General features: G+C 60.9%; 1 protein-coding gene across 3 annotated transcripts; it reads left to right on the top strand.

The window, feature by feature from the left end:
* Positions 1 to 1,532: 1,532 nt before the first annotated feature.
* On the top strand, positions 1,533 to 12,612 carry LOC310887002 (uncharacterized protein). 3 transcript variants are annotated; one of them, XR_014575580.1, is made up of 16 exons: positions 1,533 to 3,757; positions 6,938 to 7,089; positions 7,855 to 7,901; positions 8,269 to 8,345; positions 8,468 to 8,531; positions 8,798 to 8,873; positions 9,088 to 9,115; positions 9,709 to 9,849; positions 9,965 to 10,096; positions 10,377 to 10,524; positions 10,985 to 11,037; positions 11,273 to 11,343; positions 11,616 to 11,666; positions 11,773 to 11,849; positions 11,939 to 12,052; positions 12,349 to 12,612. XR_014575580.1 is itself a non-coding variant. In XM_083812379.1 (15 exons), exons 2-15 carry the CDS (start codon positions 6,971 to 6,973, stop codon positions 12,506 to 12,508), a joined length of 1,287 nt encoding a protein of 428 aa, XP_083668505.1. In that variant the 5' UTR covers positions 1,542 to 3,757; positions 6,938 to 6,970; the 3' UTR covers positions 12,509 to 12,612. The 3 variants fall into 3 exon arrangements, 1 of the variants encoding a protein (XP_083668505.1); XR_014575581.1 differs by lacking the exon at positions 11,273 to 11,343 and having other exon boundaries at positions 1,538 to 3,757; positions 11,777 to 11,849; XM_083812379.1 differs by lacking the exon at positions 11,273 to 11,343 and having other exon boundaries at positions 1,542 to 3,757.
* Positions 12,613 to 12,669: the final 57 nt, after the last annotated feature.

The following is a 12,669-nucleotide window of genomic DNA, read 5'->3' as shown; positions in this document are numbered from 1 at the left end:
GTAGATGTATGTAGGGAAGAAAAAAAGATTAGCCTGCTAATTGTAGAAGCCCTCTCTGCTTTCAGGTCCCCTTTGGCTTGATGAGTATGCCGGATGTTGTATCTTCTACCCAGTGCCAGCATCTCTGAAAGCTTGACTGAACATCTCTCTGTGTCTTACCAGGTAGTAGTACCAGCCCTTAGATTCGGGTTGATTTAAACTACTGTATCCTGTTCAAATACAGAGTGCAATGTTTTGTTTCTCACAGCTGAGAAGCACTGTGCCTTCCCAGCAGCAGTCCGCCGCGGAGCACATTGCTCATTCCTGGCTCCAGCTCTGAGCTAAGCTGGTAGTCCAGGTTGAGGAGGTCAAACCTGCTGTCTGATAGCAGATGAAGGTGAGATGTGATGGCCCAACCTCTGGCACCGTATCTGGGTGTTGAGGCAATGCCAGCACCATTTGGCTGCTCCTTCAGGCTGTGCTGCTGCCCCCTTCTAGGGGCAGGCATTGCCTTCAGCTCCTCTCTGCACACAGGAAACATGGTGGAGAGCTTTGTGGTTGTTTTTTTTTTAATCTGTAAGGAAAACAAACTTGTTATCTGTAGTGAAGAGCAAAGGGTCATCTTGTCCAAAGCCTTTGCTTTTCAAGTGTTTTTCTAGCCCTGTTATATTCCAGAGTACCAGGCAAGCAATACTGCTTGGTGGAGTTCACAGAGCCTTAGTTCTTAATGCCCTGAGCACGCTGCTAAATCAAGACAGAAATTGATTTGAGACTGTTTGAAGATGACAGCTCTGGATTAGGCTTAATTGACCATCACGATTTTATATTGACTCAGATGAGCCAAGGCACAAGTGGTAAGTTTTGTGCATGTAAGCTTTTCTCTGACAGCTCAGCTGATTCCTGAGCACTGCAGCATTGCTCTGCTGGGTTGTTTTTCTCATCTGCTGGGATTTACAAATCTCACTTCTTTCAATCTTGGATCTTCATTTCTTTCCATATTCGGTATATCTGGTGCTGAAGAGCTTTGCCCAGTTGCTGTCCTGTGAAGGGAAATAGCTACCAGAAGCTGGCACACCTTAGCTAGTGATTTGTGTAGGAGGAATTTGTGATGGATGTCAATTGTTAGGGAAGAGAGAACCCGTAACTTAATGCAGCAGAATGGAGTTTAGATGGAGAACTGGTAAACTTGATTTTTCTTCTGGAAATCTGATTATTTTTTTTTTTTCCTGCATGGTTTTCAGGAGAAGTCTCCCTGAGTGTCACATTTCTTTTCTGCAAAATGGCAATCGTTGGCCTTCCTTTTGAGGTAGTTAGTGATGCACTAATAAAAAATGTCTCTGTAGCCTGACTCTGTCCAGATTTCTATTCTGTACCCTTGAAAACACCCCTGGAAACCTCGGCTGGACACCTGTTGGCCAGAGGACTGAAAAGATGTGGCTGTGAGAGGGTGGATGCACTCCGAAGGCGGTCAGCGCTGGGGTTTGTGATGGTGTATTTTGGTTTTGAAGCATTGCATACTTCAGGAACTGTTTAAAAATTCATAAACATTTACATCTACAAAGGGAGAAGAGGGATTAAAGCACGTAGGTGTGACATGTTACTGCTTCAAGTTTGCTCATTAATGTTTAGACCCAGCCAGAGGAATGAAACTCTGAAGCATTAAGTGATGCTCTTAATGCTGAGAGCACAGATTTCTTTATAGTAAGAATCTCTCAAGCTATTTTAGGTGACAGTGGACTGATGAAGCTTCAAAGTCTACGCTAGCTGGAGGAAAGAAACCTCAAGAGAGCCAAATTGTTGATGTATTTGCATACCAGTGAGTTAGTGGCTGAGTGTATTGAAGCTATTGTAGGGCTGCCCATAATGTGACATAAATAGAAATTGTGCCCTGATCATCACGGTCTGAGCCTGCTGTTCTGGCTTTATTAGGTAGCAGGCTGCAGTCTTCACAATTTCCCTGTAAAACGTCTACCAGCATAAGTGACCTCGGTGTCCTTGTCCCTAGGTGCCCTGTCTGGCTGGGGCTGTTGGTCGTATGACGATGACAGAGGACAAACTCGTCTCCAAAACTCACCTGGCAGTCAGCTTCCCGGTGTCCTTGCTGGAGAAGAGCTGGCAGGACGTGCGCTGGGTATCGATAAAACCAGAGGGAAACCCTGAGAGCTCTCTGACCAGAGCTGTAAATGGTTTAAAGTCGCCTGGCCGCGGTGTGCATCTCCGTGCTGCAGGATGTTTGTTTTTGTAGCTGCTAGCTGCTTTCTTTAGGTGACTGTCTCATCTGAACAGGCTGTTCTTGGCTGCTATGTGCCATGCACAGCTTGCATCTCCGACTCATCTGGAGCTACTGGGAGCTGCGTTTTGGGCCAGCCTACGTGCTTTTTTTTTTTTTTTTTTTGAGAAACAGTAGTCAGAGATCAGTTTTGCAAGCTATAAGGGGGAGTTCCTGTTCTGCTGAGCAGCGTTATGCTGGCCTGTGTAAAGAGCCTCGCTAGCTGTGTTTTTGCTGCTGGCTGCAGCTTATCGTGTACAATGGATTCCTCTGGGGTGTACGTGCAAGATAAGCCATGAGAAGCTGGAAGCGAACCCTGGAGATGCTAGACGTGCTGGGGGAAAGCTGCTCGTTTACGTGGTGGTTTGTAGCTCCCCCATGGAAAATTTTACTTTTGACTCTTCTTGACCCTCCCAGGAGCTCTAAAATGAGCTTGAACAGCGCAAAGAGGTGGAAGTGTCATAAAACATCCGTCAGGTTTTATAGTTCAGCAGAACCTTATCCAGGAACGGAGGGAGAGCCAGGGCCGGGCTTGTGTTTGTCTTGATTTACTAGCAGTATCGGTGAAGTGAAAGGTCTGAAGTGTTGTTTAGAGGTTTCCTAGGCTGCCTGTACATGGCAGTGTATAATTTTCAGCTGATTTATTTGGGATATTTGACAGTGGTTCCCTATCTGCTTCCTCTTTTGTAGAGATTTATCCCCTTCATCGCAGGGAGGGGATTTCCCTTTTTGGCCTAATAGTTTTTTTTCAAGGAAATTAACTCGGTGCGATTGTGTGCGCGATCTCTCTGCTCCGCTGGGGACTCATCCAAGCCGTGGTGTTTGTGTGTCCCCCCCTGCAATAATGCTGGGGCTGGGGAAGCCATCCTGTAGCCACATTTTGGTGACAAGCTGTGAATCGCACGCGTGTAATCCCCAGTACGCCGAGGCTGGTGCAGGTTTGGGCTGAGAGCTGGTGGCTGGGCCGCGCAGAGCGAGCCGCTTTGGGAAAGGCTCAGCAGCCTTTTATCAGCCTGAAATTTAAAATTGAACCAGAAGAAGCAAAACCACTCTTTCTCCTCTGTTTTGCCAGCAACCTTTTAATCATCATAAGAGAGTCGTGCTCTCCCTCGGGACGGCTGGTGGCTGCCAGGTCCCTGTCAGCTGGGGAGATCAGGGCCCACACAAAGATGCGTTTGGCCGAGGGCTGGGGTTTCGCTTTGTGCTTGTTGCAGGACTGGGCCCCCCGCACCGGCCTCATAAATCATCTTTGCCGCAGCAGCGGCAGCCAGTGCCTGTCTGAGCGGCTTTCTTCCCGAGCCGAGAAGTGGATAATCCAGATGACCGCCGTCCCCTCCGTCTGAGCGCAGCTTCGGGAGGAGCCCCAGGGAGACGGCGGGGCCGTGAGCTCCTGCAGGACCCCCCCCCGGAGGAGGCACGAGGGCTGAACCCCGAGCCCCCAGCAGCCGCTCAGCTCTCGGGGCTGGAGATGTCCCAGCAAGGGTCTTGTTCTGCGTCATCCTCCAACAGGTCTGTGCGTGGGGCTGCTTTCGCTTGTTTAAGGCCCTGCGGCTTAACTGTGATGTAGGTGCTCCCAGGTTTAAAAAGCAGAATCAATAAAAGTCCCTGGGTGCTTCTAGAAAACGCTGGTAGAGGCTCTGTGAATGTGACGGCCTGCGTAAAGGGGTGATGTTTCTCTCCGGACCCCCCCTGGCATGCGGGTGGGTGGGCAACAGAGGAGCTTTCAGGCAGAAAATCTCTCTTCTGGTGCGGGGAGCTGACGTGGTGGTGTTTTTAGGGCAGTGTGTCTGTCAGAGCCGCTTTCTGCAACTGTGAACCCGCGAGGAGGCTGGGGCAGAGGCTGTGGAGGCCGGCGTGCTGCCTGCCCAGCGCCAGGCTGCTGCTCCTGGGGGGGGGCAAGGAGGGCGCCTGCAGGGATGGGTCCAGCAGCCTGCGCCGGTTAATGAGGGCTGGTTAACGAGGCTGCGTCGATGGGAAGGCGCTGGTGCATGCAGGGTGTCCGTCCTCCACCCCCTGAGTTTCCAGCCTCTGCCTGTCCTTGGGAGCAGCTGGTTTTGTACCTTCCGTCTGCTCCGCATCAGGCTTTTTACTCCCGAGCCCCACTGCGTGAGTCCTGGCTGCAGGCTGTGTCGAGGAGAGACAAGAAAAAGCCTCAGCACCGAACCGTGCAGGTTGGACCCACGTGCCCAAGCAGCCCTTCACAGCAAACATCACAGAGGGACGGGGAAAAGGGGGACTCCTACGGGAGGCATTTTAAGGTTGTGTAAGGCAGAGGGTGCCAGTGCCAGTCTGCCTTTGGGCACGTCTGTGGCTGTTTCCCTCACCCACGCTGCTCCTGCGCAGCTCCTGGGTCTTCCTGGTGCTGGCAGTGTGAGCTTACAAGGTGCTAATTGGCATTAATTGGTGCTAATTATGCGCCAGGTAGGTGTGTTGCAGGGAAGGCAGGGGGAGATCTGGGGCTGTCCCTCCCCTAAGCTGGTTCAGGGCTTCCCAGCAGCTCTGCTGTTGGGTCAGGGCCAAGCAGTTTTTTTTTTGTCCCAGGAGGGGCAAAAAAAAACCAAAACCTCCATGAAGCTCCAGGGGCATTTGCAAACCCCAGCCTGGTGGGGCAGAGCTGCTGGTGGCCATTTCAAAAGCTTCGTCCCACCTTGGCACTGCACGGCTCCTGCTTCAAAGCCTCAAATATTCTCTCCGAGCCCTCCCTGGCCCTGGGGCCGCATCCTGTGCCCTCAGCAGCTGGGTACGAGGCTGGGCCAGCCCTGCCCCGGGTTGGGAGATGCCGTTTGCTGGCTGCCCTCTGAGGGCTTAGGGGATTTGCAGACCCCCATAGACCTGCGGCAGGGGCAGGGGAAGGGCTGACGGTGGTGCCTGCCCGCAGGCTGCCCCCCTGTGAGCATCGAGTCCGACTCCACGTAAGCTCATTAGGGGAAGAAAGCGGCTTTAGGGGATGCGATGGATTTGAGCAGAGGGGTCGGGCAGGGAAAGGGGCAGTGGGGCTGATGGCTGGGGGAAACGGGGCTGCAGTGGGGGCAGATGGGACGGGACTTCGAATACATCGCTACAGGGGCCCCTCACCGCCCATCCTGGTTTAGCCTCGTGCTGTGCCCCCCCCATGAAGGTGTAGGGTTCCCCCCATCTCCACAGGGACCCTGAGCCTGCTGCGGGGCTGATGCTGAGCCCCAGCTCCGCTCCCCAGCCACGGACAGCAGCTCTCCCCCCCGCCAGAGGCCGCAGGATCGGGCCCCGCGCCCCGAGCAGGGGATGCCCGGCCACCTGCGAGGCGCTCAGCCTGCCCCGGCTCCGCGCGGGGAGCTCCCGGCCGCTCTCGGGCATGTCCTTTAAAGGCCTTCTCGCTTCGAGCCGTTCCCTGGCAGCTCCTTCTGCTCCAGATGCGGTCGCTCTCCCCTCCGAGGAGGCTCTGCCGCCGCCGGCTTGCACCGCCTGGGGCCCCGGACCCGCCGGCCGTGCCACCCCCCTCGGCCCCCTCCCGGGGACCCGACTGCACCGAGGGCTGGGTGCGAGCCTTCGGCTGCTTGGGACGGATTTGGGCAGGTAACTAAAGTCACCGAGCCGAGAGAGAGCTGGGTCCGGCTGCCTGGGGGGTGATATTTGTGCCCCGTTGTGCAAGCGAGCCGCCTGCCTCTGGATTTGGAGCCGTAAAACAAAGATAAAACCGGCGGGGGCTGCGGCGGCTGTCACGGAGCAAACGCTTTGCAGCGGGGGCCATCCCTCGGGAAAAGCCCGATGATGGGATGAGGTTGGGGATTCCCGGGGGCTCCCCGGGTCCCTGGGCAGAGGTGTCGGGGACAATTCCCAGCCGACAAGCGTTAAGGATTTGGCGTTGTTGAGCATTGCTTGCTTTTACACCGAGATCAAGGCTGGGCAGGCTCTGGGAGAAGCAGAATTGTCCAGCTTGGTGCGGGGGCAACTGAGGCTGAGGCTTTGCACAGGCACGGGGTGGGCTCAACCGGTCCCTGCTCTTTGCCCACTTAAATCTCTGCTGCATTTTGTCCTGGCAAAGAAAAATAAAAAAATTTCCTTCTGCCCCGTAGCTGCGTTTCTGCGGGCACAGCTCCCGAGGACACGCGTCCTGCGGGAGAGCCTCTTCTGCACGGCGATCATCCTGGGCTGGCAGCGACTCCCCGGGCTCTCTGCTGTCTCTCTCTGTTTTTTAAACATTGCAAAACAACTTAAACGAGGCATCCGGGCTTGCTTACAGAAGGAATTGGGAACCCCTTGTATTTATCTATCTAGGAGCCTGCCAGGCGGGGATGCTCGGAGCGCCCCCAGCCTGGGGCCCGGCGGGACGCCCCCGCTCTGCACGGGGTGCCCAGGCTGGCAGGGGGTGCAAGCGCACCCCACGGAGGGCTGAGGCTCGTGCCCTCGATGCTGGAGACCACGGGGGGGGGCAGGAAAATGGGGGTAGCAAGGGGGAAAATCTGCCCTCAGCGTTGCACAGAGAGGTGGCTCGCCATAAATCCCTCGCTCGCCTCTCCCTGTGCCCGTGCGCATCCCAGCAGCATCCTCCCGCGTCCGCTGGGGCCCCTCCACCTCTTTCCCCACAGATGCCTCCACGCTGAAGCAGCAGAGGAGCTCGGAGCTCCTGCTGGGTGCGAAAACGCTTTAAAAATATAACATTTAGAGGCGTTCTCCCATCTGCGCGCAGCTAATATGTGTCTCTCGTGATAGGTGTGCTGGTCCTGGAGCCTCCGCACTTTGCAAATGAAGCCGCTCGCGGGGACCTCGCCGGGCGCGGGGGAAGAGGCGCAGGGACGTGCCCAGGGGCGTGCGGCGCGGCAGCGGCACAGGAGGGGCTGCCGGCAGAGCCCCCCGGCTCGCAGGTACGGGCACCGGGGGCTGGCGGGTGCCAACGGGGCCGCGACGGGGCTGGCGGGGCCGGCTGGTGGCTCCGAGCGCCGTTTGGGCGCAGCAGAGATCTTTTTTTTTTCTTTTTTTTTTTTTTCTTCTGGTTGCTAATCCTGGGGAACGACTTGCAGGGAAAAGCTCTGTCGAGCCCTGTCCGGAGCCTGGAGCAAATTTTGGGGGCACAAACCCCTTTTCTAGTTGCACGCTGGGCTCCGGCACGAGCTCTTTGCGCAGCAGCCCCTTTATTTCCACGTGTGGGTGCTCCAGCATCCCTGGCCCCACCGAGCAGGGATGCTACGGAGCTGCCGGACATCCCTGCACCCAGGACAGGATTTTGGGGAGTGTGCACGCGTGCCAAGGCCCTCTGTCCCCCCACGGCGGTGACACGAGATGATGCCTGGGGGCTCTGCCAGCAGCTGTGTTTGCCGTTGTGCTTGCGAAGAGGCCAGCTTGGCAGCCGGGGCGCAATAAATGTGCTGAGGAGGAGCGCGGCCGTGGGCCGGTGACTCAGTGCTGGCTGCGAGCGGCTTCGGCGGCTCCTCTGCTGCGGCTGCGGGAGCGGAGGGACAGGGGGAGGCTGCGCCCGCGCCGGGGACAGCGGGGACGGAGCGGGCTGGGGAGGATGCTCGGGAAGGAGCCAGGTCCGGGGCAGCGTGGGGTTGGGATGCTGCCTCTCCCACCGGAGTTTCTTTGGGGTTTACTGGAGTTTCTTTGGGGTTTACTCGGGCTCCTCTCCGCAGGGAGCAGCAGGCAGAGCCGGCCGGGCTCCCCGCGTCTCCGGATGAAGGTAAGGGCAGCTGGGAGCGGGGATGGGGGGAGAGGGGTTGTTTCGTGCCCCCTCCCTCCCTGAGCAGCATCGCGTGGGTTTGGGAAGGGGGCCCCCTCTCCCTGCAGGACCTGCCTGCATCCCCACGCCCCCACCAGCTTGGGGGGCATGAACGGGTCCCCTAAAGCTGCTCCTGAGTGCTGGGGATATCCTTAAAAATGTGGAGGTGTTTGGGGGGACACCTGCCAGCCTGTGCCCGCTGGGAAACTCCTGTAGTTTTACTTTGTTTATTTTTTTTTGGGGGGTGGGGGGGGGTCTCCATCAAGGCTGGTCCGAGGCTGGCAAGGGGACGCTGCCACCCCGCTCCCACCGCCCTCTCTGTCCCCAGGGAGGATGAGCAGCCCCCAGGGGCACCCGGACGGGGTCGTGGCCGGGAGCGAGCAGAGCGTGGAGCGTGTCAGCGAGGTGAGAGGGGCGGGAGGGTGCCGGGTTCGGGACCCCGGAGCCACGCGGTGATGCTCTTTTTGGGATGCCGTCCAGCACCAGGGAGGGGGTTGCTCCGACAGCACCCTTGTCCCCCTCCGCAGGAGCCGGGCAAGGACAGGCAGGAGCTGGCCGTGCGCACCGGGGACAGTGACAGGACCGAGGAAGGTGAGTCCCCAACCCGGGTCCCCGGCTGGGTCCCCTCGTGGTGGGGCTTGAAGCATCTGGGGACCAGCGTGGGTTGTTGGGGTCTGATGGGGTTTGGCTCCCTTTGTGGAGACCCGGGGACTGGTTTGGGGGACGTGAAACCCTGCTGGTGCTGGGGAAAGGATCGGGACATTCTCATGCTGGGACAGGAGGGCAGAGGGAGGAGGAAAAGCAGACCAAAAGCCTTCATGAGCGGTGTCTCCAGCGGCGTTACTGCCTCCCTGCAGATGCAGAAACCCTGGAGGAGCCGCTGCTGAGCTTCCCCGGTGAGCTCTCGGTGCTGGAGAGACTGGGCCTGCAGAGGTAAAAGGGGCGAGCACCAGGGGCTGCAGGACGGGGGGTCCCGGGGCACGGCATGCTCCGGGGACCGGGCTTCCCGTGGCACGAGAGCCGCTCTGCAGGCGGGGGTCCCCAATTCTGGTGGTGGCCGGCACCCGTGGGAGCAGACCACGTGCGTTTTCGGCATGCAGCCCCCCCCCCGGTGCCACCACCTCTGACAGCGCTTCTCTTTCCGCAGCGTGGCTCTGACGGAGCAGGACGTGGAGGTGAGGGCTGCCAGGGGCCGGGGGCGGGCTGGGGAAAGGGGGGCAGGGGATGGGCGCCGTGCACCCGGCCCTGGCCCCGCAGTCCCTTGGCAGTCGCTGCACGAGTCCCTTTCCCGGTGACGCTGCTGGCATTCGGAGGCAGCCGCATTTCCGTGGCGAGACGAGCCCGACCTCCGCGCGCCTGCAATCCTGCAAAGTGCTCTGCGGCTCGCCCTTAGCCACGGAGGCAGCGGGAGCCACGTTAATAAAACTAATTGTCCTGCGAGTGCCAGGGCTGAGGCAGGCTCTGCTGGCCCGCGACCCGCAGCGAGGGCTGGCATCTGCCCGGCGCACTCCTGCCAGGAGGGTTTGGGATTTCCACGCGTTATCGGCTGCCTGGGGGCCGTGTCTCAGGCCTGTGGCATCTCCCGGGGGCTGCCCCCCGCCGTGCAGCAGCCTAATGAGTGCTGGGGAAAGGCAAGCGCTGATTGTCCTCAGCACGGCCCTGCTTGGTGGCACGTTAAAGGGGGGGCTGGCTGTGCCTTGGGGACAGCGGTGCGTGGCCTTCGCGTCGCCCTGTGTCCCACCTGTGTGCCCTCCTGCCCCCCCCCCAGGCAGCCTTTGCCCACCTTGCCCTGGCTTTTCGCTGCGACGTCTTCACCCTGCGGCAACGGGTGCAGGTGGAGAAGCGGGCACGGGATGCGGCGGAGGAAAATATCCAGGAGGAGCTGGGGCAGTGCCGGGCTGCCCTGGAGGTAGGTGGCACCGGGGCAGGCTGGCATCCACCGGGGATCTGCAGCTCCAGAGGGGCTTGGAGAACTCAAAGCCCCGTCTCCAGCTGCCCCATCCTCCCCATGTCCCCCCGCGCAGAGGCTGGGCGCATCCTGCATGGATGCGGGCTGCAAGGAGACGCTGGAGCAGCTGCAGCACAGCCTGGCCGTGCTGGCGGCCGCCGTGGAGCGGGCGACGAGCGCCGCGGAGAAGCTGGGGGCCGTTCATCAGGTCGGTGATCACCCCGGGGTGGGGAGGGGAGGGACGGAGGGTGCTGGGGACACACCGCTGGGCTTGCTGGGGCCTCTCCGTGCTCCTCGCGGTGCTGGTGCGGGAATCTAGCTGTGAACGCTGGGGCGCACGGGATCTGCGCGCCCTTGGGAGTGTGAAAGGGATCTGTTTGCACTGCTCTCGGCCCCCGGGGAGGCAGCGAGGGGCTGGTGGGGACACGGGGGGGGGGCTGTAGGGACAGAGGAGCTGGGAGCCGACGGCCCGTGCCGCCCGGCTGCAGGAGGCCCGGATGAGCCGAGCGGCGGAGGTGATGGTCCAGCACGTGGAGAACCTGAAGCGGCACCACCTGCGGGAGCACGCCGAGCTGGAGGAGATGAAGCGCCTGATCCAGCAAAACTCCCGCAACCGGCAGCTGGCCGAGACCCAGGGTGAGGTGGGCGCCGCAGGGGGGGGACCCTGCAGGGCCCGGTCCCGGGTCCCTCGGGTGCACGAGCTGGGGACGGGGGCGGGTGACAGCTGGGGCTGCAGCCACCGGGCCCGATGACGAGCACGAGGGGCCCCGTAACAGCAGACACGGGGCGGGAGCAGGTGCTGGTGGCCGCAGAGCCATCGGCCCGCGGCCCAGCGGGGAATGCGGGGCAGGGGGGGCACACAAAGGACGCTCTGTCCCCAGCCCCCGGCCCTGCAAACCCCACGCACGCTCCGGGCGAGGTCTCCCCAGTGAGGGCACCCCTGGGACTCGCGCCAGGCGTGGGGCACGGGGCCCTGCTCGCCTTCGACGGGGGGGGACGTTTACATTTGCCTGCATATCAGCCCCCGTTTTTATTTTTATTATTATTTTTTTTCTTTTTTCGGAGGCAATCTAAGACTTCTTTTCCTTGCTCCCAGATGACGCGGAGCCACGGCTGAGGCCTCACCCCCTGATGCGCTCCTTCCAGCAGGTACCCGGGCGAAGCAGCCCCTCTGCCAGCCCCCAGCCATCGTCCCCGTGCCCTGCCACCGTCCCTCACCCGGCTGTCCCCTCGCACCCGCCACCCCCCGGGCAGCGCCACCCTTCCCAGCCGCTTGCTGCGGGCGAGGTCTGCTAGAAACACCGGGGCCGGGGGGAAAAGTAGGGGGTGGCCACGGGGGGAGACGGTGTCCGGGATGTCTCAGGCAGGTCCCTCTGCGTTGCAGGGCTTGGCTGGGAGGAGGCCGTTCTCTAGCACCAGCTCGAATTCGGCACTGGTTCCCCTCCAGCTCAAGAGGTAGGGGAGCGCTCGGGGAGGGGTCAGGCAGCCCCGGCGGCACAGCTCGAAGCAGCAAGGACAGGCGCGATGCTCTTGGCTTTGCCCTTCCCTCTCCTCACCGGCTTCCCCCTGCCCCGTAGCAGCAGGGCTGGCGGGAGGCTGGCAGGGTCCTTCCTCCTCCTCCTCTTCCTCCTCGGTGCCCCCTTGCCCGTGGTGGGGAGGTGGGAAAAGGGGATGGGGAGCGCGGGGAGGGGGCGTGATGCTCACCCCAGCCCCTCGGTTCCCCGCAGGCGTCTGCCCGCCGCAGAGTCAGCATCGCCGTCATCCCCAAGCAGCTCTTGGTAAGGACCCGCACAGCGGGGACAGGAGGGGGCTGCGCCCCGCCACCGGGCTCGGTGCCACCAGGGGGCTGGGGCCCTGCTCAAAATCCCCCTTTTTTGTGCCCAGCCAGGTGCCAGCACGGACGGCCGAGCGTCCCCCGCCAGCGAGCCGGAGGGGTCCCAGCACCCGGCCAGCACCCAGAGGTACCCGTGCTGGGTGGTGGGGGGACCACGGCACCGTCTGCCACCATCCCACGGGGGACGGCACAGCCTCCTGTCTTCTCCCTCCCCAGGAGCGAGCTGGAGCCACCGGGCCGGGGCGGCGCCGTGAGCGGGGAGCCGGCGGCTGGGGCGGACGGCAAGGACACGAGTGCAGGGGGCGAGGAGCCGGAGCAGCTTGGGCTGATGTGAGCGCACCCCAAATCCTTCCTGCAGCCTCTGGGGGGGGGCTCTGTGGTCCCGAAGCGGCCGGCACGTGGGGATGGAGCTGGGGGGCTTGGGGATGGAGGGCAGGGATGGTTTGTGGCTGCCTCACCTCGCCCCTGCCTCAGTTTCCCTGTGCATTACAGGTGACCTGCGCCCTCCCCAGTCTCGTTTTGTTTGGGGTTTGCAAAAGGGCCGGCGAGGCTTGGCGTTGGGCTAAACCTCGTCCCTGCTGGGGCCACCTTTGGGTGACAAGCGTCCCCTGTCACCTTCTTCCCAGGTCCAAGGGGTCCCCGGCGGAGCTGTGGCGGCCGTGGCTCTTCCTCCCGCAGCACTACTGGGTTTTGTTCTGGCTGCTCCTCCTGAGCGTCGCCTTCCTCCTCCTCCTCCGCGTCCTGGAGCTGCAGCGGCTGCAGCCCGCGCCATCGCCCAAGGCCTAGCTGCAGCGGGGGGGAGGCGGCTGGGGGGCACCCGCTCTCCATCACTGCTCCTGCCCCCCGCCACGAAACACAGAGACCCTAGAAAAATAAAATTGGAGGAAGAATCGGGGATTTTTTTGACGGAGCAGGGGGCGATGCCCTGTGCTAGGAGCTGAGGGTGG

The sequence above is a fragment of the Anser anser genome (assembly GCF_964211835.1).
Source record: "Anser anser genome assembly, chromosome: 27".
Taxonomy (NCBI): domain Eukaryota; kingdom Metazoa; phylum Chordata; class Aves; order Anseriformes; family Anatidae; genus Anser; species Anser anser.
This window is presented reverse-complemented; position numbering and strand designations above follow the sequence as displayed.

Excerpts from the sequence above, each read along its gene's own strand:
- LOC310887002 (XM_083812379.1), top strand. The coding sequence starts at position 6,971 with ATGAAGCCGCTCGCGGGGACCTCGCCGGGCGCGGGGGAAGAGGCGCAG. Across the intron at positions 8,346-8,467 it reads GCGTGGAGCGTGTCAGCGAG|GAGCCGGGCAAGGACAGGCA; the intron begins GTGAGAGGGGCG and ends CCCCCTCCGCAG. Across the intron at positions 12,053-12,348 it reads CCGGAGCAGCTTGGGCTGAT|GTCCAAGGGGTCCCCGGCGG; the intron begins GTGAGCGCACCC and ends CCTTCTTCCCAG.